The sequence below is a fragment of the Sinocyclocheilus anshuiensis genome, unplaced genomic scaffold (assembly GCF_001515605.1).
Source record: "Sinocyclocheilus anshuiensis isolate Anshui unplaced genomic scaffold, SAMN03320099.WGS_v1.1 scaffold799, whole genome shotgun sequence".
Taxonomy (NCBI): Eukaryota; Metazoa; Chordata; class Actinopteri; order Cypriniformes; family Cyprinidae; genus Sinocyclocheilus; species Sinocyclocheilus anshuiensis.
In genome coordinates this window covers 314,823-335,494 of record NW_015548231.1, presented here as the reverse complement: position 1 = coordinate 335,494, position 20,672 = coordinate 314,823, and the positions used below count along the sequence as shown (strand labels likewise).

Below are 20,672 nucleotides of genomic sequence, written 5' to 3'. Positions count from 1 at the left end.
AAGCAAGGTGTGCTCTGATTGGCCAGCTATCCAGTGCGTTGTGATTGGCCGAATACCTCTAGTGTGTGACGGAAATGTTACGCCCCTCACCATACTGTGATGCCGTGTCCAGCCGGAGTGACGATTCAAAAACATTAAAACCCATTATAAACATCCAGTGGGGACATAATTACGGATTATAATGACTTATGCTGTCTTTTTACGCGTTGCATCGCGCCGGCATGAACATTAAACCATGTCTGCATTTGTGATCGGAGAAATGACAAACAATCTTCTTTATGCACCAAGAGCTTGTAACACTCCAAAGAGAAATGAAAAATTGAAATCGCATCATATGACCCCTTTAAATAGATGGAAATAAACCTCTTTTAGGTGTTATTAAAAATATCTCAATTTGTGTTCCAAAGATTAATCAAAGTCTCATGGGTTTAAATTGAAACAACATGAGAGGGAGTAAATGATGACAGAATTTTCATTTTTGGGTGAAAAATCCATTTAATGCTATGATATTAACAGAATTCAATTTTATTAAGCTTTTACATTCTCTTGAAATTTACCATTTCTTTTTTTTTTATTAATATGTATGCAAATTGATTTGATTAATTCATTTAAAAATGAGTAAAAACATCCATACAAAGCGATTTAATAGCCATTATTTTGTCTGCCTCTTATTTTAATTAGAACATGAAAAACAGTCACAATATTGTGTACTTGTATAGCCTGCAGCATTGTCTGTCTCAAGTTTCTGTTCTGTGACTTATTAAATGACTTAATCCAGTAATGTCTCATCTTCATGTGTCCTTGTGTAGTACATTTTTCCACATTCTTATTTACACATCTGGGTTTTTTAATCCATCAATGGAGTCTTTTGAATGGTTATAAGAAAATGGTTTATTGGTGTGCGACCTCACTGGAGGGCCTTCCAACAGCGAGTGTGACTCACAAAGCGTATTTAAAGGAGCATGTTGTCATAATGAATTTTTGTCTTGTGATGTATGCCCTCAATTTCTTTCTCATTCACAGATGGTTCAGACACTATACAACAATGGTGCTAATGCAATATGGGAGCACACTCTGCTGGACCCGTCATCCATCACGAGCGGCAAACGCAAACCCAATCCTCAGGATAAAGTCCAGTGAGTAATAAAAAACATCATAGGAAGGCGTTTATTTGGTATGCACTTCCATTCAAAACTTTGGGTCAGCAAAATACATATTTTTGAAATAAATCAATACTTTTATTCAGAAATGATGCATCAAATTGATCAAAAGTGACAGTGAAGTCATTTTTAATGTTACAAACGATTTCTGTTTCAAATAAATGCTGCTCTTTAATAATCTTAAAATTAACCTGGAAAAAATTGCACAAAAATATTAAGAAGCACAAATGTTTTAAACGTTGTTAATAATAAGAAATGTTTCTTGAGCAGAAAATCAGCATAATAGAATGATTTCTGAAGGATCATGTGACACTGAAGCCTGGAGTAATGATGCTGAAAATTCAGCGTTTCCTTCACATGAATAAATTTAATATTTCATAATGTTACGGTTTTCACTGTATTTTTAATTGAATTAATGGTGAGCATAAGAGAGTCTTTTCACAACCATTAAAAATTAACAACCCCAAACTTTTGAACGGTCATGTATACAAAAAGGGTCTGAAATACGCCAACTCCCCCAACTGTTAACTGGCTCTAATAACTCCATTATTTCTCTCACCCAAAAAGCCCTAACAAAACAGAGTTTGTAAAATCAAAGTATCAAATGCTGGCTTTCGTCCATCGTTTACCCTGTCGAGATGACGACACTACAGCAGCCGCTGATCTAAGCAAGGTAAGGAAAGAGCTACCTGTTTTTATAGTGTGAAAGTGAAGTGACGTGTGGCCAAGTATGGTGTCCCATACTCGGAATTTGTGCTCTGCATTTAACCCATCCAAGTGCACGCACACTTGGTGCACAGTAGTGAACACACACACACCTGGTGCAGTGGGCAGCCAATGCTGCGGCACCCGGGGAGTAGTTGGGGGTTCGGTGCCTCGTTCAGTCGTGGTTTCTCACCTCGCAGTGGTTATTCACTCCCCCCACCTACAATTCCTGCCGGACATGAGACTCGAACCCACGACCTTTGGGTTACAAGTCAGACTCTCTATTGCTTAGGCCACGACTATGAACATGCCCCACATTTATAGTTGATATTTCTGTTATTCAGTTCTTTCAAATACTTGATGCATTCATTATGGTAAATTTTTTCAGACTTGACATGCATTATTGTTCCTCTAGCACATCTAATACTCATCTGATGCAGCTGTCTTCTATCAGACTTGTTGAAATGTCTCTATTGATGTACATTGTATTTGATTCTTTAGCAACTTCACTCCAGCGTCAGAACCGGCAATCTTGAGACTTGTTTGCGGTTACTGTCGCTTGGGGCTCAAGCCAACTACTTCCACCCGGTAAAAACCTCTGATCTCACCTTAATGTTATTATATTCCGTTACATTAAAAATGCTTTCCTCATTTGTAATGGTTCTGCACTCCTTTGAACAGGAGAAAGGGAACACCCCGCTGCACATCGCAGCTAAAGCAGGCCAAGTGTGCCAGGCTGAGCTTCTCTGTGTTTATGGGGCAGACCCTGGTGCTCCTGACTCCAGCGGCAAAACGCCCATCCACTATGCAAGGTAATCAATAGCTAATGCATTAATGGTCAAAAGCCACTCGGCATTGAAATCTGCATTTATTGATTACTTCCTATATTGTCAATGTGGTGATTAAAAAGAATACTTGTCATAGATTTGTCACGTGGCCTTCACCGACAAATATCCATATTAAAGGGATAGTCCACCCAAAAATACAAATTCTGTCATTACTTACTCACCTTCATGTCGTTCCAAACCTGTATGGCTTTCTTTCTTCTGTGGAACACAAAGAAGATATTTTGAAGAGTATTGTGTTTTTTGGACAAAAAAAATACAATAGGAGCCGAAACTGTTTGGTTATCAACATTCTTACATTTTTTTTTTATGCCATAAAAAAAAATTATACTGGTTTGGAAAGACATGAGGGTAAGTAAATGATGACAGAATTTTCATTTTCAAGTGAACTATTGCTTTAAGTCCATGGCAGTGTTATTTTAGTATTATTTATATACTAGAATAAAATTGATCAGTATGTGAAATTATTTTTATATTTTCAGCTTTATTTCAAAAATATAGTTCTGCTAATTTTGTTAGTTTATTTTTAGTACTTCAACTGAAACTTGCCAAGGAAATATTTATAATTCTATATAAAATTATCAAATACGTATATTTTACTTTGTTTCAGCATTATTTCAATTACCAAAAAATTACCATTTTAATAGTTTAGTTTTAGTTAACAACAACAACACTGTTCCACAGATCTATATGGTGTCCTGTTTGTCATTTGTGACCCTGGACCACAAAACCAGTCATAAGGTTATATTTTTTGAAATGTAGATTTTTACATCACCTGAAATCTGAATAAATAAGCTTTCCATTGATGTATGGTTTGTTAGGATGGGACAATATTTGACCGAGATACAACTATTTGAAAATCTGGAATCTGAGGGTGCAAAAAAAATCTAAATATTGAGAAAATCGCCTTTAAATTTGTCCAAATGGCGTTCTTAGCAATGCATATTACTAATCAAAAATGAAGTTTTGATATATTTACAATTGGAAATTTACAAAATATCTTCATAGAACATGATCTTTACTTAATATCCTAAAGATTTTTTGCATTAAAGAAAAATTGAACATTTTGACCCATACAATGTATTGTTGCCTATTGTTACAAATATACTTGTGCTACTTATGACTGGTTTTGTGCTCCAGGGTCACATTTTATGATTCAGAAGGCCTGCTGTGCGCCCTATTAATGGTACACATTTCATTAAGGCTGTGAGAAGGACCGCGAGCACTGAGGGCAGCATTTGGCACAGTACCCTAAAAACAAAAATAAAAACCCATGTGTCATAACATCATTGTGTTGTTTGTAATCAGGCAAGCTGGCCATCAGGACCTGGCAGACAGACTGGTGGAAGTACAGTATGAGCTCACAGACAGGCTGGCCTTCTATCTCTGTGGGCGGAAGCCTGGTGAGTCCGAGCGCAGAGCGATGGTGTGCTATCATGATGAGAAACATTTTGATATCCAGCTGTAGATGCTGATGAAGCCAGTTTATAGCACACTCTTACTTTAGTGGGTTATGGCCTTCAGAGCGCCAGATGGCTCAGTAAAATAGCGCAGTGAGTTTATTGCTTTAGTGTGCATCTTTATCAGTGGATTGTCAATTGAAAATGTTAAACCATGTCAGTATGTCAATAATGTCAATACATTCTGATTTTCAGACCACAAGAATGGACAGCATTTCATTATACCGCAGATGGCGGATAGGTAGTAACAATCTAATGCATTCTGATGTTTTCCTGTGTGATCTGGTGCCATTTTTATAGAAGTTTCTTCTATAGGAGTATTTTGGGATGTGCTTAGTCTTGTTTTGCTTATTGAATTAGTGCCAAGGCATCAAATATAGTTCTGTCTATTACAGATAAAAGTCTGTCTAATTGTCAGATAGAACTATTAAAGGATAAAGGTATACAATAAAGAATTATATCGATTGCTTTATATTATTAGTAATAGAAAGGCAAACATTATAATAATTGATTTACTTTATTTATTGTGATGGATGACGGCTTTATATCGGCCACCCTGCTCTCTAAGATATCGGCATCGGCTGTCAGAAAACAATATCGGCCGACCACTATATTGAATAATACTGATCGCATCCCAGAATACTTCCCAGGTGGAGATATTGATCCAAACAGGTTTTTAAGATTCACATAATTGAACATTAATATCTTGCTATTTCTTTTTTTGCTGTCTTTGATGAAAAAGAAATGTGTAAGTATTTTACATGGAGAATGGCAATTGAAAATTAAATTTCACGTTTATTTTTGGCCATTACAGTCTTTTATAATAATGCTATTTAATAGTCAAAGAAAACTAATATTATTCACCATTTTATTCCCTTTTATAGCAGTCTGGAGTTAACGGAGTTTGCAAAAGCTGCAAAAAGAAAACTGCAGTCTGTGAGTCCTCTTTATATTTATTTTATTTTACTTTTACTTTAAGTAATACATCAGGCCCTCCAAATAATTTTTTTTTACATCTTGTTTGGTAGCAAAATAATAAACTCATGCTTTATTGTGTTAAGTTGATATGTTAAGCGGAATATTGAATTAAATTGTCTTTTCTAAAATGTGGTCACATAGCAATGACTGTGTTTCAGGTTTATCTGTTGAAATGTTGTCACCCTAATTGAAAACAATCTATTACAATCTACAAAATTAATACAATCTGCAACCAAAATTCAAAACCATATCCTTATTTAGTACCAGATAAATGCTACTGTGATTGCAGAGATAAACAATGCCATTTGTTAAATGCATCTGAAGATTATTACTTTAAACAGCTATATTTTGCTAGTAGATTCTAGTGTAGGTATACTTTGAAAAAACAAAACAAACAAACTTGGCTTTAACTACTGTAGCTTGTTACTTGGAAAGCTAACACTGCTAAGCACAGAGGAAACCGTCGGGCTTCTCTGAAGCAGATGGCCTTTAAGTGTCGCAACAGCCCCAAAACCGTTATCTGCCAGTCATTAATACAAAAGACTGCATCTTATTTGCTCCAGACATGCCTTTATACAGTTTTACAACCATTGAGGGCACAGATGACTGATGCAACTCTGCCAATATCGTTGCAGCTCAGTGATCATTTGTTTGAGGAACTGGCGATGGATGTGTACGATGAAGTGGATCGAAGAGAGACAGATGCAGGTGAGATGATCTGCATTTGATAAACACAATGGAAAGAACTGACTCAGGAAATGTACGTTATACGAGTGCAAACTTTGATGAGCACTTTCTTTGTATCTGGTGCAGTTTGGCTGGCCACTCAGAACCACAGCACCTTGGTAACGGAGACAACAGTTGTACCTTTCCTTCCTGTAAACCCAGAGTACTCATCAACACGAAACCAGGCAAGTTCTGAACAGAAAGTTGCTATGCTTTCACTAAAGTCTTTTTACCAGGAAATAAAGATATTGCACTTTGACATGTGACAGTTTATAACACCTTTTATGCAGTGTTTGCAGCTAGAAGTGCAACAAGCAGAAATGTGCCAGACGAACGTGGAAACAGATGTCACAAAATTAATAAAAAAGGAAATGGCATCAAAACTGTTATGCACTGAAGCTTAGAACCAAACTACAAATGATATATTTGCATATAATGTATTATTTAATTTTTTTTGAGAAGTTGTGTCTTTTAACACACTGACATCTAACTAGGAAAGCTGTGATTTTGTAATAAACTGTCCACTTTCAACAATAAAATTAAAGAACATTACTATAAATGTACTTTAGTAGTTTCTACATGCAGGTGGGCATCTTTGTCCATTGCTATTTTAAGGCATATTCAAGAAATAGTTCTCCCAAAAATGAACAATTGCTGAAAATGTCAGAGATTTGGAGAAATTTAGCTTTGCATTACTTGTTCACCAATGGATCCTATGCAGTGTATGGGTGCCGTCAGAATGAGAGTCCAAACAGCTGATAAAAACATCAAATACTCCACAAGTAATCCACTCCAGTCCATCAATTAACGACTTGTGAAGTGAAAAGTTGCGTTTTTGCTTGCTATCATTAAAGGGGTCATTACGTTTCTTATTTTACAAAGAGTTTAAAGGGGTCATATGACATTTCTAAAAAAGAACAATATTTTGTATTTGTTGTAATGAAATGTTTATGCGGTTTAAGGTTCAAAAAACATTATTTTCCACATACTGTATATTATTGTTTCTACTCTATGCTCTGCCTTTCTGAAACGCGTTGATTTTTACAAAGCTCATCGGTCTGAAAATGTCTGCATTTGTGATCGGAGAAATGACAAACAATAAGCGCTACTCTACACTGCTCAAAACTCGCATTTGAATCATCAGTGGTAAATCCTTTAAATCTGAATATTTGGTTTGAACTGTTCTGGAACAGTGTTGTAAATACAACTTAACCACTGATTTCTAGTTGTGTCCTCTTTTGGAAGACCAAACAAAGTAGTTTCGCTTTCACAACGAAACACACAGCTTCTTCACAACATGGCGGCGGCAACAACAATACTACAGCAAGAATAAAAGTTACGCCGCCTTTCTTTGCGTAAACATTTGGGCGGTGTTATGCAAATGTTCCCACACAGTGACGTAGACGTGGGGGCATGTTTAAACGAGGTGTTTTAGGAGGGCGTGGACGAGTCTTAACTTTTAAATGGAATATCTCTTTGGGTTTGAGACTTTAGTCTTTGCAACTTTAGAGATCTTATTTATTCACGAACAGCTTGTAACACTCCAAAGAGAAAGGACAACTTGATATCGCATCATATGACCCCTTTAAGATCTGGACATTTCAGAATGGTTGAAAAGAATCATTTATATGTTAAACTGGAGAGTTAGTTTTGAGTTCTGAAACTTGCAGTATGTTTTTATTGCTTCTTATATGTGTAAATATCAAGAATGTTTCGATTAAACTGGACTGGAGTCGTTTACCTGTTGGATTACTGTAATGTTTGATGGCACCCATTCACTGGTTACCAAGTGATGTAAAGACCAACTAGCTGTTCAGATAATTAATATACAATAAAATCATCACCGAATTTATTTTACAGGGAAGACAAAAGCTGGCAAGGTTTAACGCTCATGAATTTGCCACACTTGTGATTGATATTCTAAGTGATGCAAAGCGACGCCAGCAGGGGAGTTCAGTCTCAAGTCCTAAAGGTACAGCCTGCATTCATTAGTCTTTGATTTCTTTTAAAGTCCTTGTTGATGTTTCATGATTGTTGTGTCTATGACTTCATAGACAATGTTGACGTATTCTTCAAAAGCGTGGGTAGTCGTCATGGAAGTGAAAGCCAGGAAATGGACCAGCCAGACTATGACAGTGTGGCGTCCGATGAGGACACGGACACTGATTTACGAGTGAGCAAAGCAGACAGAGCTAAGGTAGACCTGTAAAGCACGAGGAACTTTGTCATGTGCCATTCTTGCCATCACAGCGTCGATACGCACATGTCGGCTCTCTACTTCTTTTCTCCTCAGAGTCTGGACTCTGATCTGTCCGATGGACCGATTTCTGTGCAGGAGTTTCTGGAGGTGAAAAATGCGCTTTCAGCCTCCGAAGCCAAAATTCAGGAACTGATGAAGACCAACAGTAATCTGAGTGAGGAGCTGAGATTGATGCAGAAAAAGGTACCAGAGATTCAGCCGTGAGCGCTGAAGGCCCTGGTCAAAGCAGCATTTCTGCTCCTAAACCGATCAAGACTGTCTAACCCCTACACCTGCACCTCTTCTCGCACGCGAGGGTGCAAAATTGACAAGGATTATGATTCTTAAAATCCTCTGGAATGCTGATGTCAAAATAATAATGAAGTAACCACTGTAAGTGTTCAGATAACCAGCATGACCTTGGCCTCTAAACCATTGGAAAAGACGTACAGTTTTAGAGACGTGAAACCGAAACATACTGACGGTTTGGCATTCGAATGCAGATGATTAGTTGGCATGCTAACCTCCCTAACCACAAACCTTATTTAGAAGTTGGCTCTTGCATCAGCATGACTCATTTTAATTGGCTGTGTTCTCTATGTATGCGCATAATACATGGGTTTCCAGAATACAAATCAGAATACAATACAAATGATTATGAATTGAATTTTGAGCCTTTACTGTCATTTCGGTGTGAAAATATAATTTACTACAGTACTCTTTCACATTGACAAATCCAAGATGATAAATTATAATTCAGTTGGAGAGAATTTGCTCACATTCACTGAAGTGTTTAATATAGACTTGCATAAATCAACTGTAACTGTTTAGTAATATTTTTAAATGAGGGCAGTCCCTAAATGGCCCTGCATTTAAACAAGTTACAGTTTTGGCCTTTCTGTTACATTTCTCATTTAATTCTAGTCGAAAGTGGTGATTAGTGTACTTCAGAGATTTGGTTATGGATTATTTTGACTGTTCAGTCCTCTCATAAAATAACATGTTACTAGTTTCGTTGTGTTGTTTGGCTTCTTGCTTAAAATGTATTGCGAGTTGAAAGTGGTTTTGGATTACATGTATTCCCCACACAAAATGATGGATACTATTTGAAATGATTGTGATTTGAAAATTTAGACCATTGTGACATTTGTGGGATAAAACTGTGTGACTTTGCATTCGATGCACATCTGACTGGGTAAAAATAGAGATGGCCAGAATCATATTATCATGAGTGACGTCTTTAGGCTCTTTTGTTAGGCTCTGCATTTCCTTTTTGATCCTAGCCAACGTGTCTGCTCGAGCTCTTTGGCTTCTCTCTAAGCTGCAGAGTGAATCTCTGTTTCTCGGTCCCTGTAGATTCTTAGGCATGTCTAACTTGCGCTTGTTCTGTGAGCATGTCTAGACATTGCATCTGCCTGTGCCTGCATGCTAAACTGGACTTTTTGCTGTTGAGAAGTTTGGATTTATTGAGCAACTCCATATAATTGTTTTCTCAAAGTTCCCCATAAGATTAGAATTATTTTTCATCATAATCTTTCTTAATTACAAGAGTTAATTATTTGTATAAGATCTAAATAAATGTCTTGTTTCGTAGAACATTTTCATTTGGTTTTAATATATATAAAAATAGAATTTTTTTTGTTATTTAAATTGAACATTTATTTAAATTTGTAAATGGATTTTAATTACGCCTGCAGTTTCATACAGCAGAAATCCTTTGATATGATGCTAATTAGCATTAATTAGTGCTGTCAAATGATTAATCGCGATTAATCGTTTGACAGCACTAGTATTAATTATATTGATTTCTCATAGTCCAGATTTGAAAGCTATTCCATCAAACTAAATAGTAGAAAATATGATGTAGCTAATTTTTTTTTCCCACTACAATTTTGTAATATTGGATCTCATTCACTAAGAATGTGCATACATACATTTGTGCATAAAATCTGAATAGAAATATTTTCATGAACTAATCATGATTCACAAAAAAAACAAACCACACATACACAAAAATTCACATACTCTGGGTGGCCTTACATTCGTGTTAAGATGAAAATTAATATATAAATATAGTTCATATACAATGGAGCTGTGAGGTTTCTCTGAATAACAACTCTGATATGAATTACGAGAACATTTTTCATGAAAAGTTCTACTGTAATGCACGCAATTATTAGTGAATTTTATTTATAAAATGGAAAAGGCAAAGACTTATTTAATAATTTTTTTTCGTGGCTAATATAAAAATTCTGTAGGCCTGCAGCGGCCCTGCAGTTTTTGAACTGAACATCATTTATTTCTTAACCGACAGTTTTTCCTGTAAGCTCGGCTTTGCTACAGTTTCTGCTTTTCTGTGCGTTTCTCTGGCTTACTCGTGTTTCTCTTCAGCTGCAGTCTCTGCAAAGCGAGAACAGCTCTCTCAGGCGGCAGGTGTCCACTCAACAGCCCTATCAGGCCCCCGGCGGCCCTGACCACCCCAATCCCTCCAGCCCCTCCTCCTCTTCCTCCTCCTCTGCCCTGAAACGCCACCTGTCTGCACGGGCGAGCCGCCCCATGTCTATGTATGAAACCGGCTCTGGTCTGAAGCCCTTTCTCCCCAAGGGAGAGACCCCTTATCCTGAGGAGACCTTCCCCACCCTGCAACCCTTCCCAACCTATGTAAGTAAAAACCTGCCTCTCGCCTTCTCTCCTTCTTTTTCTTCACCTTGCTTTTCAAATGTTGCAGCATGCGGATGGTACGTTTCCAATTCTCTGCGCTTTATGAGAGTTTCCAAAATACACGTTTTGGACTACTCCACGTATTACTTCACTTTGCATCCTGTTAACTCGCATAGCAGCTATTTCACCATATTTTCTGTTTCCTGGTTTAGTTTCATGTGTCAGTTGGGAGTTACAAAACATGTCTTTATGGCCAACTCAATGCATAAGTCACACAGTCTCATTCTCATTGCTTTATGTAACTTGGTTTGTACATAGAGTTTTGATTTTTTTCATTTCAAGCTCTAAGGAAAAGGTGCACTAAGCAATTTTATGACAGTATGACCGACGATAATGTACCAGGGTTTACTGAGAAAAAGTGAGTAATTGAATATGCTTCAAGTCAGTGTACATCATTTTAAACGTATTTTAAGTATTAACATTTTTTTTGGGATACAACATTTTCACAGTGGAAAAAGTTACTTTAAAAAAAATTTTTTTGTTTGTTTTAAACCATAAAAATATCTTTTGTACATGTCACGGTTACTCTAGCTCACAAAATTCAGTATCATCTTGATGTAACATGCCCAGTATTTTATTTCAGTTGTCTTTTTACAGTGTAAGTTCCTATTTCATTTCCTTCATTTTTTTTACTGACCTTTTGAGTGTTGATATTAAAAATGTTTTAACCCTATGGCTTTGCATCGCTTTTACTGAAGTTGAATGATACTGATTATTTTCCAATGCATGTAAATGTTGCAGCTATTCAAACTTTATTCATCAGTCATTATTATTTAACATTGGATTTGTGCTGGGTTCTATAAAACTATTGCTTCATGATTGTTCATAATGCATAGCTAATATTAGTTTATAATGTTAATAATGTATTGGTATACACTACCAGTCAGAAGTTTGGGGTCAGTAATATTATTATGATTTTTTAAAAAGAAATGAATGCTTAATAGTGATTATTAATATTAATAATTATTAATAATATTGATAAAGATGCATTAAATTGATCAAATTAGACAATACATTTATTTTTAATGTTACAAAAAAAATGTCCTTTCTAATAAATGCTGTTCTTTTTCACTTTCTGTTCATCATTGAATATTGAAAACAAATGTATCGTGGTTTCCACAAAAATATTAAGCATAACAACTGATTTCAACATATAGTTGAACATATAATAATATATGTTTCTTGAGCAGAAAATCAGCATATAAGAATCATTTCTGAAGGATCTTGTGGCTGCTGAAAATTCAGCTTTGCCATCACAGGAATAAAATGCATTACACAATTGTATTCTAGGAGAAAACAGTTATTTTCAATTGTAATAATATTTCACAATGTTACTATTTTACTGCATTTTTGATCAAATAAATGCAGCCTTGGTGAACATAAGACATCTCTTTCAAAAACGTTAAAAACTCTTGCCAACCCCAAACTTTTAAACTTGCGTGTGTATGAATTAATATGAACTTAGATCATTGTAAGTTTAAGTTTCTACATTAATGGTAAATAATTGAACCTTATTGTAAAGTGTTACCAAATTATTACTATTGACTGACTGACTATTTTGTTAGATTGTTACTGTTGACAACATCATGCCATCTTACAGAAGTCAAAATTACTCTATCACCTTGTTCTCCAGCCCAGGCTCTCCATTATGGCGAAGTATTAAAAAATATTTTGCATTTTTTTCCTCTTTCATTCTTAAGTTTTATTTGCACCCCTTTTTAGATGGGAAAGGGTGTGTATGTGGCCACCTCCTCTTCCCTCCCCTTCGTCCCCTCCTCATCCTCTCCATATTGTTAGCGGGATGAGAGTACACAAAGGGTTAAGTACGTTCCTCACTGGACCAGACGGAAGCAGCCGGAACCCTTCACATCCTCTCCACCCTCCTTCACAAACTCCTCCTCAACTCCCATCCATCCCTTTCCTCTTACACCTGTTGTGCTCCACGCATCTCCATGCATGAACGGCCCCTCCACCAACCCTCCGGGGGCTGCTGTTTTCAACTGATACATATTTCTGTTTTCATCATCATCACCATCATCCTCATAGATAGCACATGCATTTCATGGCTTGTGTCTTCATTCCCAGGGTGCACTGCTCAGGGCTTGTCTACTGCTGCTGCTCACACATCTGTTCAGGATGTCTTGTAAAGCTACATGCTCTGCATGCAATTGTGAAATTAATATGTAAATGAGCTGGATAAGCTTGTTTACGTGTGTGTGTGTGTGCGCGCGCATGCAAATTGCAGTTATTTTTAAATTGGTGTTTCTGTTGTCACTGAGTGTGTTTGTGCATTTTGGGTCCTGTTTATGGGTGTTTAGCACTTTTCACAAAAAGAGCCACGTTTTATCTGTAAATATTTAGTGTGAAAATGATTTTTTTAATGCATCGATCTGACAGTTTAAGTCAATTAATCAGTCAGTTTATTTCTTTTTTAAAATTGTTTTTGAATACACTATACCATTCAACTACCGTTCAAAAGTTTGGGATTGGTCTTTTTTTTTTTTTTTTTAAGTCTCTTATGCTCACTAAGGCTATCTATTTGATCACAAATGCTGTAATATTGTGAAATATTACCGCTGGATATTTATGGTTGGTGGAGGGGCCGTTCATGCATGGAGATGCGTGGAGCACAACTGGTGGATATTGTTAATATATATATTAAATATCACAATATTATATATTGTGGATATATATTAATATATATTGTTGCTGTAGTTTTGACTGCTTTTATTGTCCTCATTTGTAAGTCACTTTGGATAAAAGCGTCTGCTAAATGTAAATGTAAATATTACAATACAAAAGTATTTTCTATTTTAATATGTAATTTTTTTTCTGTGAGGCTAAGCTGGATTTTCAGCATCATTATTGTCACGTGATCCTTCAGAAATAATTCTAATATGCTGATTTGCTGCTCAAGAAATATAATAATAATAATGTCTTATTATTATTGTTGGAAGCATTTGAGCTCAATATTTTTGTGGACACTGATGCATTTGTTTTTTTCAGGATTCTTTGATTAATCGGAATTTCAAAAGATCGGCATTCATTTGAAATCGAAACCTTCTAACATTAGAAATGTCTGTACAGTCACTTTTGATCAATTTAATGCATCCCTGCTAAACAGGTAAAATCATATTGACCCCAAACGTTTGAACAGTAGTGTATATCCTCACTTGAAGACATTTGAGAATCGGGATTTTTAGAGCTGAGAATGCTCATAAGAATAGAATCTACAGTTCAATACACTGGGCATTAATATAATCGATTATTAAATTGTACAGATTTTTTTGTTTTTTTTGTTAGATCATTACATCACAAAGCATTGGTGCATTTTTACATCCCTACAAGGAGATGTGTTTAGAGCAGATGCATAAGAGTGTGTTGAGTGGAACATTCATTTGATTATTCCACATCATATGGCGGTTCTCCAAGCATCATGACCGGTGCTGCCCTGATAACAAACTGATACAATACTCGGTTAATATTCCAGCTCAGAGCGCTGCTGGCATCTGACCCCATTACCTTATTATCCTTGAGCACAGTGAATCATGCTTCAGTGAGACTGTCAAATATCTTTACTGTAGATGCTTTACTGCACTGTGAAGGAAAACACTGATCAGAGCCATGACCTACATTCAGTTGTAACCCTGAGTTTAACCCCTAAGGACACACAAGTTGTTTAACAGCTAATTTACTTGAGTTTTTGCATCCACTGGTCATAGCTTCAAAACAAAGATGACCCATCCACTGGACTTAAAAGTACATTCAAGGAATGGTACACACTGTTTTAAAAGTTTGGGCTTGGTAAGATTTTAGAAGCAGCTATTACGATGTTTTGGCGATTTCTGTTTAAAAATATTTCAAATGTAATCTATTCCTGTGATGGCAAAACTGAATTTTCAGCATCATTACTCCAGTCCTCAGTTTCACATGATCCTTCAGAAATCATTCTAATATGTGACCCTGGAGCACAAAAGCAGTCTTAAGTCGCTGGGGTATTATTTGTAGCAATAGCCAAAAGTGCATTGTATGGGTCAAAATTATAGATTTTTCTTTTATGCCAAAAAATCATTAGGATATTAAGTAAAGATCATGTTCCATGAAGATATTTTGTCAATTGCCTACCGTAAATATATCAAAACTTCATTTTTGATTAGTAATATGCATTGCTAATAACTTAATTTGGACAACTTTAAAGGCGATTTTCTCAATGTTTAGATTTTTTTGCACACTCAGATTCCAGATTTTCAAATAGTTGTATCTCGGCCAAATATTGTTCTATCCTAACAAACCATACATCAATGGAAAGCTTATTTATTCAGCTTTCAGATGACGTATACGTCTCAATTTGGAAAAATTGATCTTTATGACTGGTTTTGTGGTCCAGGGTCACATACACTGTAAAAAAAAATGACCGTGAATTTAACGGTAAAAGACTGTAAAAATGCTACAGTGCAGATTTTTGAATTTAATAATTATTTTTATTTCATATGAACTACCAGACATACTGATCATCGCCGATTTCATTGCGTGCCACCTGTTCTTTTACTGTATCCTCTCCTGTCTCTTCAGGCCTCCAAATTTGACAAGCAGAGCAGTGTGTCTGATGGTGACTATGACAACACGGTTAACGAATCTGATCTGGATGACTCTGGGTATGTGTCCCAGTTTCCTTTTTATGACCTGAAATAACTCGTGTCTCAAATCCTGCTGGCAAACAAAACCAGCCTTTTTTCCCTCTGAAGATAAGAGCTGCCAGTCATCTGCTTTTAGCCAAGTAAAGTGAGGAAACACACTAATGATGCTCATTATTACGTCCTCCCTCCTGGCAGCTTTGGCCGAAGATGTCGTCTGCGCAGCAGCGGCTGGATGGGAGAGAGCGGCTCTATACCTGAGCTGGATGATCACGAGAGTGAGCCTGACCCCAGTCTGCCCAGCACTGACGACGTCATCCGTAAAACCGAGCAGATCACCAAGAACATCCAGGAACTGCTGAGGGCTGCGCAGGAGAACAAGCATGAGAGGTGAGAGGACGTCAATGTCGGCATCTCCCATCTCCTATTTCTTCCATCATCATATATGGCAGCAAAAAATCTGATGTCATTTAATTCCCTTCTTCCTTTTGTTAACTTTGTTAAAATGTATTTAACAATTTCACATGTTAATTGTTGGCACATTTCATGAGTAGGTTACAAATTAAGGGATAGTCCACCAAACAGTTGTAAGTCAATGGGACAAAAGTTACAATGAAGCGAAACTGTTTGGTCACCAACATTTTTTAAAAATATCTTCTATGATGTTCTGTAAAAGAAATAGTCATACAGGGTTTGGAATGACATGAAGGTGATCAGAGAATTTACATTTTTTTGGTGGACTATGCCTTTAAATCATTAGAGACCAATCAATGTTTTTAGAAATCAATGTTTTTAGGTGTGAGAATTTTTTGATATTTCAGATGAAATTTAACATAATACCAATACATACATATATATATATATATATATATATATGTAAATATTTTATATATTTTTATTCTTGTTTTCAATTTATTAAAAATGACAATCTAACACTACCATTCTCTATTCTTTTTATATTCTATCTATTTGATTTCTTTTTATTTATTACAAAAAAAATGACCCTCTTATACTAGCACTATCTATTCTTTTGACTTTTCTTTTTATTTAATAAAAAAAATTGACCCTCTAACACTAGCGTTCTCTATTCGTTTTCTATTCTATCTACATGTTTTCTTTTTAGTTATTATTTTTAAAAAAACTTGCTATGTTAACTGGGACTTATGTATTGTTGCTCTTTTGTTGGTTTGAATGCTTCTTTTGTCCTCATTTGTAAGTCGCTTTGGATAAAAGCGTCTGCTAAATGACTAAATGTAAATTTAACGTTCAACATGCATTCACTATAAATTCACTGTCCTTGCTAAATAAAGTTTTAAATTCTTTTTAAAAAGTCTTACTGACCCCAAACGTTTGAACGGTATATATCTGCGGATACAAGTGAGGCTTTTTGTACCCTATTCATGGAAAGTGCCTGTTTATGCAAATCACTTCTTTCCCAACCGTTGAATCAGTTCCTCCATTCATAGCTTTTCCGTTTTCTGTCTGCTCTCAATTGTCCGTGTTCATCATTTGGGGTCTGTCCTGTCGGGGGCCACGCTCTGTTTGGGTCCCGATCTGTCTGTTTCCCCACCAGTGCACCATGTGAGCAGAGGGAGAGTGTCCGCAGACTTAGACACAGTCTGGGTTGTTTCAGCACTCTGGTGCCTTGGGCAGACAAGCCCCCGTCTCCCATGCAGTCCCTCGGCCTAAGAGCTCCCCACCCAGCCAACCCCAACAACCCTGCCTCCTGGTACTCCGGCCTCTGTCCCTGCCTCACAGGCACAGTGTCTATCTCTACCTCTCTCTTCATAACCTCATAACCCACTAATCTGAACATGAATGGAATAGGCATGATTACTACTATGCTGAAGGCTCGTGTCAGTTTGCATAGTCTTCTAAACCTCACATTTATTTGCAGGAACTCACGTTGGTGCACTTGGTTTCTCTTTTAGGAAAAGGCTTTGTACTGACATCCATCTAACTTTTGGCCTGTCTGTTTTGCGCTGGTTTGTATTTCATTGCAAAATAAGCTGAGTTATTTTAAAGGTATTTCTCAGTTTGATTAAATTATTTTACAAGATGTTTTACCCTCTTAAAAATGTATTAGCACTGGGGATGCATCATGTCTGCTGCACAACTAACCTTTCAAACAGATCTGCATGTTTTTTTTTTGTGTGTGTGGATTTTTGCACAGAAATTATAACACTTACAGCATTTACTGCAACACTTGTAAATAAATCAAGGCAAATGTATTCCACACATTTTCTTAATATATCTGTAATTTTTCGGCGAACTGTGATATGTCTGAGTGGGATAAAAATCACTACTATTCGACAAATGGTATTTTTTTTTATCTGTATACAGTACAATATTATGGACAAATTGTATTTTCCATGATAGTGTAAATGTCCAGCTTTAAGGCCCATTCACACCAAGAACAATAACTATAGCGATAACTATATTAGAATCTATATTAGAACTATATTAGTGTGTGCTGTAGTTTTTTTATCTGCTACTTTAAATGCTCAAGCTTCTTAAAGCATTTCTGATTGGCCGTCAGTGGTTTTATCATTCATCAGCTAAAAAATTGAGTGAAAAAAAAAAATTGGTGTGAACAGGCCTTTAAAGCTTTACCTTCTGATTGCTCTGTTTATCTTCACTTTTCACTCTTCAAACTCTGATGTCTTTTTAATACAGTATCTATCATTTTCTCCTTCAATAGCTTTATACCCTGCGCAGAAAGAATACATGTGGCTGTGAATGAAATGGCTGCCCTGTTCCCCAAGGTGTGCACTTTCTCTCCACACTTCATAAATGCAATCAAAAAAATCTGAATAATAACTTAATTATTTATTTAAATAATGTTTATTTTAATTTTATGTTTCACTAAAATATTTTTGTGTGTTTAAGTCTGGCTTAAAGGAATAGTTCACCCAAAAATGAAAATTCTGTCATTAATTACTCAGCCTCATGTCGTTCCAAACCCGTAAGACCTTCGTTCATCTTCGGAACACAAGTTAAGATATTTTTGATGAAATCCGAGAGCTTTCTGACCCTCCCATAGACAGCAACGCAACTACCACGTTCAAGACCCAGAAAGGTAGTAAGGACATCGTTAAAATAGTCCATGTGACATCAGTGCTTCAACCTTAATGTTATGAAGCTACGAGAATACTTTTTGTGCACCAAGAAAACAAAAATAAACTACTTTATTCGTCAATTTCTTCTCTTCTGTGTTAGACTTCGACGCACATTCACGAGTCCCACGATGCATGCGTGTGGTGCTGCTGACGCAGGATCCGGCATTCTGACGTAGAACCCGGATGCGCTATGGATTGTTTGCAAAGAGAGGAATGCACACGCATACGCCGTGATACTCTCGTGTATTTTAAAGGCTATTTTAGTGATGTCCTTACTACCTTTCTGGGCCTTGAACGTGGTAGTTACCTTGCTGTCTATGGAGGGTCAGAAAGCTCTCGGATTTCATCAAAAAATATCTTAATTTGTGTTCCAAAGATGAACGAAGGTCTTACGGGTTAGGAACGACATGAGGGTGAGTAATCAATTAGAGAATTTTCAGTTTTGGGTGAACTATCCCTTTAAGTGTCCAAAATACTTTCATGGCGCCATATGGACTAGTAAGCCAAGTTATGAACCACTATAACAATGATACTTTTGATTAAATATTATTTGTAAATTATCTATATATATTCTTATTTAAATAAGCTGATTTAAAATTTTTATAATTTTATATATATTTTATCACTCAATTTTTTTTATACATTTATGTGTCCAAATACCTTCGTGTAGTAGTTACCCAAGTATAATTATGCTGAACTATAAAATAGTCTTTCAAGTATTTTGTGTATATTTAGTTTCTGTATTTTCTCCTTTCCCAGAGACCACGCTCTGAGACGGTGAGGAGCTCTTTGCGATCGTTAACGTCCAGCGCAAACCGGCTGCAGAGTGAGTGTAAGAAAGCGCCTCCTCTGGAGAGCAGCCCTGCAGCCGATGTGCAGTTGGTCACCCAGCAGGTCATCCAGTGCGCTTATGACATCGCCAAGGCTGCGAAGCAACTTGTTACCATAACCACCAAAGAGAACAACAACTGATCCTGCTTCCACCCATTTCCACCTGTAATGCAACCCTGGTATTATTTTATCAGTAATTATTAGGTATGTCACATGAGTTTTAATTTTTTTTTATCTAAGGTGTATTTGCATGTTTTTATTTTTAATTTAATGTGTCTGTTGTCAGTGTTGTTTGGTTTGAAGCCATAAGTTAAAGCCTGAAATGCTCTCAAGGGTTGTGTAAGGATGTGTATATGTGTGGACCTGTGAAAGTGTATTTGACTAGATGGCAGTTGAGATGCTGTGGATTGAGAAGGATTTGAGCAGAAATGAATCAGCAATAGAGCAGCCAATCACGTACTAAATATTCAGTAAATGCCTGACTCTTTGCACTATTCTGAAAACTTTGACTGCTTTTACCTCTTCATATTCAAACATTATTATTTTTTTTGTGGTTGTCTGTGTTGTTTTTGAATTATGTTAAAATCGAGCTTTTTTCAATAATCTCAGTTAAATATATAATGTATAATAAATAAAATCTATTGTACAAAACATTCAGTTAATGAGGTCAGGTAGGCCTAGTTTAGGTACAGATACAATAAACTTGTAATTATAAAGATGTCAAATTAAGTATGAATTAAAAAAGATTATTTCATTTCATGCCCAAGGTAAATGCCTTTTTCTCGGTTAGATAAATAAGGTGGCTATAATTCAGATTTACAGTGTGCATTAGGGGTCGACCAATTATCGCCGTTGATATTAAGCAATTTTATGGTTATCGGTATCGGGTCATTTTCAAAACTGATTTGCCGATAAAATTATTTAAAAGCATTTAAAGAGAGTTTTTGTCAGAGCCCTTATTATTCTTCATTTTGACATTTTAATTTTTACACCAGACATATTGGTTCAAAATATTGGTTATCTGTCTACTTGATCTGTAATAATAGATATCGGCATCAGCCCTGAAAATCGGTCGACGTCTAGTGTGCATTAAAAAAATAAATAAATAATTAAAGTGAGGAAATGTTAATTAACCTTAACCTCATATTTCATCAGTTATTTGGAGGTCAAAGTACAGTATTTAATTACATTTTCTTTTTTATACACTGCAGACGAACAATCTCCACCAGCAGATACTGATACTGTGTTTGTGAT

At 36.1% G+C, this 20,672-nt stretch overlaps 1 protein-coding gene across 1 annotated transcript in view; it reads left to right on the top strand.

The window, feature by feature from the left end:
• Positions 1-20,324, top strand: part of git2a (G protein-coupled receptor kinase interacting ArfGAP 2a) — a gene marked incomplete at its 5' end in the record, with an annotated part of 25,134 nt that extends 4,810 nt beyond the window's left edge. Inside the window, 19 exons of the mRNA XM_016441747.1 lie at positions 1,024-1,136; positions 1,728-1,833; positions 2,367-2,453; positions 2,547-2,677; positions 4,019-4,113; positions 4,366-4,411; positions 4,913-4,918; positions 5,055-5,106; positions 5,784-5,856; positions 5,962-6,059; positions 7,735-7,846; positions 7,929-8,071; positions 8,168-8,317; positions 10,505-10,774; positions 15,407-15,489; positions 15,667-15,858; positions 17,042-17,197; positions 18,170-18,233; positions 19,347-20,324. Of these exons, the coding sequence (XP_016297233.1) occupies positions 1,024-1,136; positions 1,728-1,833; positions 2,367-2,453; positions 2,547-2,677; positions 4,019-4,113; positions 4,366-4,411; positions 4,913-4,918; positions 5,055-5,106; positions 5,784-5,856; positions 5,962-6,059; positions 7,735-7,846; positions 7,929-8,071; positions 8,168-8,317; positions 10,505-10,774; positions 15,407-15,489; positions 15,667-15,858; positions 17,042-17,197; positions 18,170-18,233; positions 19,347-19,559 (2,190 nt within the window). The remainder of the gene's footprint in view (positions 1-1,023; positions 1,137-1,727; positions 1,834-2,366; positions 2,454-2,546; positions 2,678-4,018; positions 4,114-4,365; positions 4,412-4,912; positions 4,919-5,054; positions 5,107-5,783; positions 5,857-5,961; positions 6,060-7,734; positions 7,847-7,928; positions 8,072-8,167; positions 8,318-10,504; positions 10,775-15,406; positions 15,490-15,666; positions 15,859-17,041; positions 17,198-18,169; positions 18,234-19,346) is intronic.
• Positions 20,325-20,672: the final 348 nt, after the last annotated feature.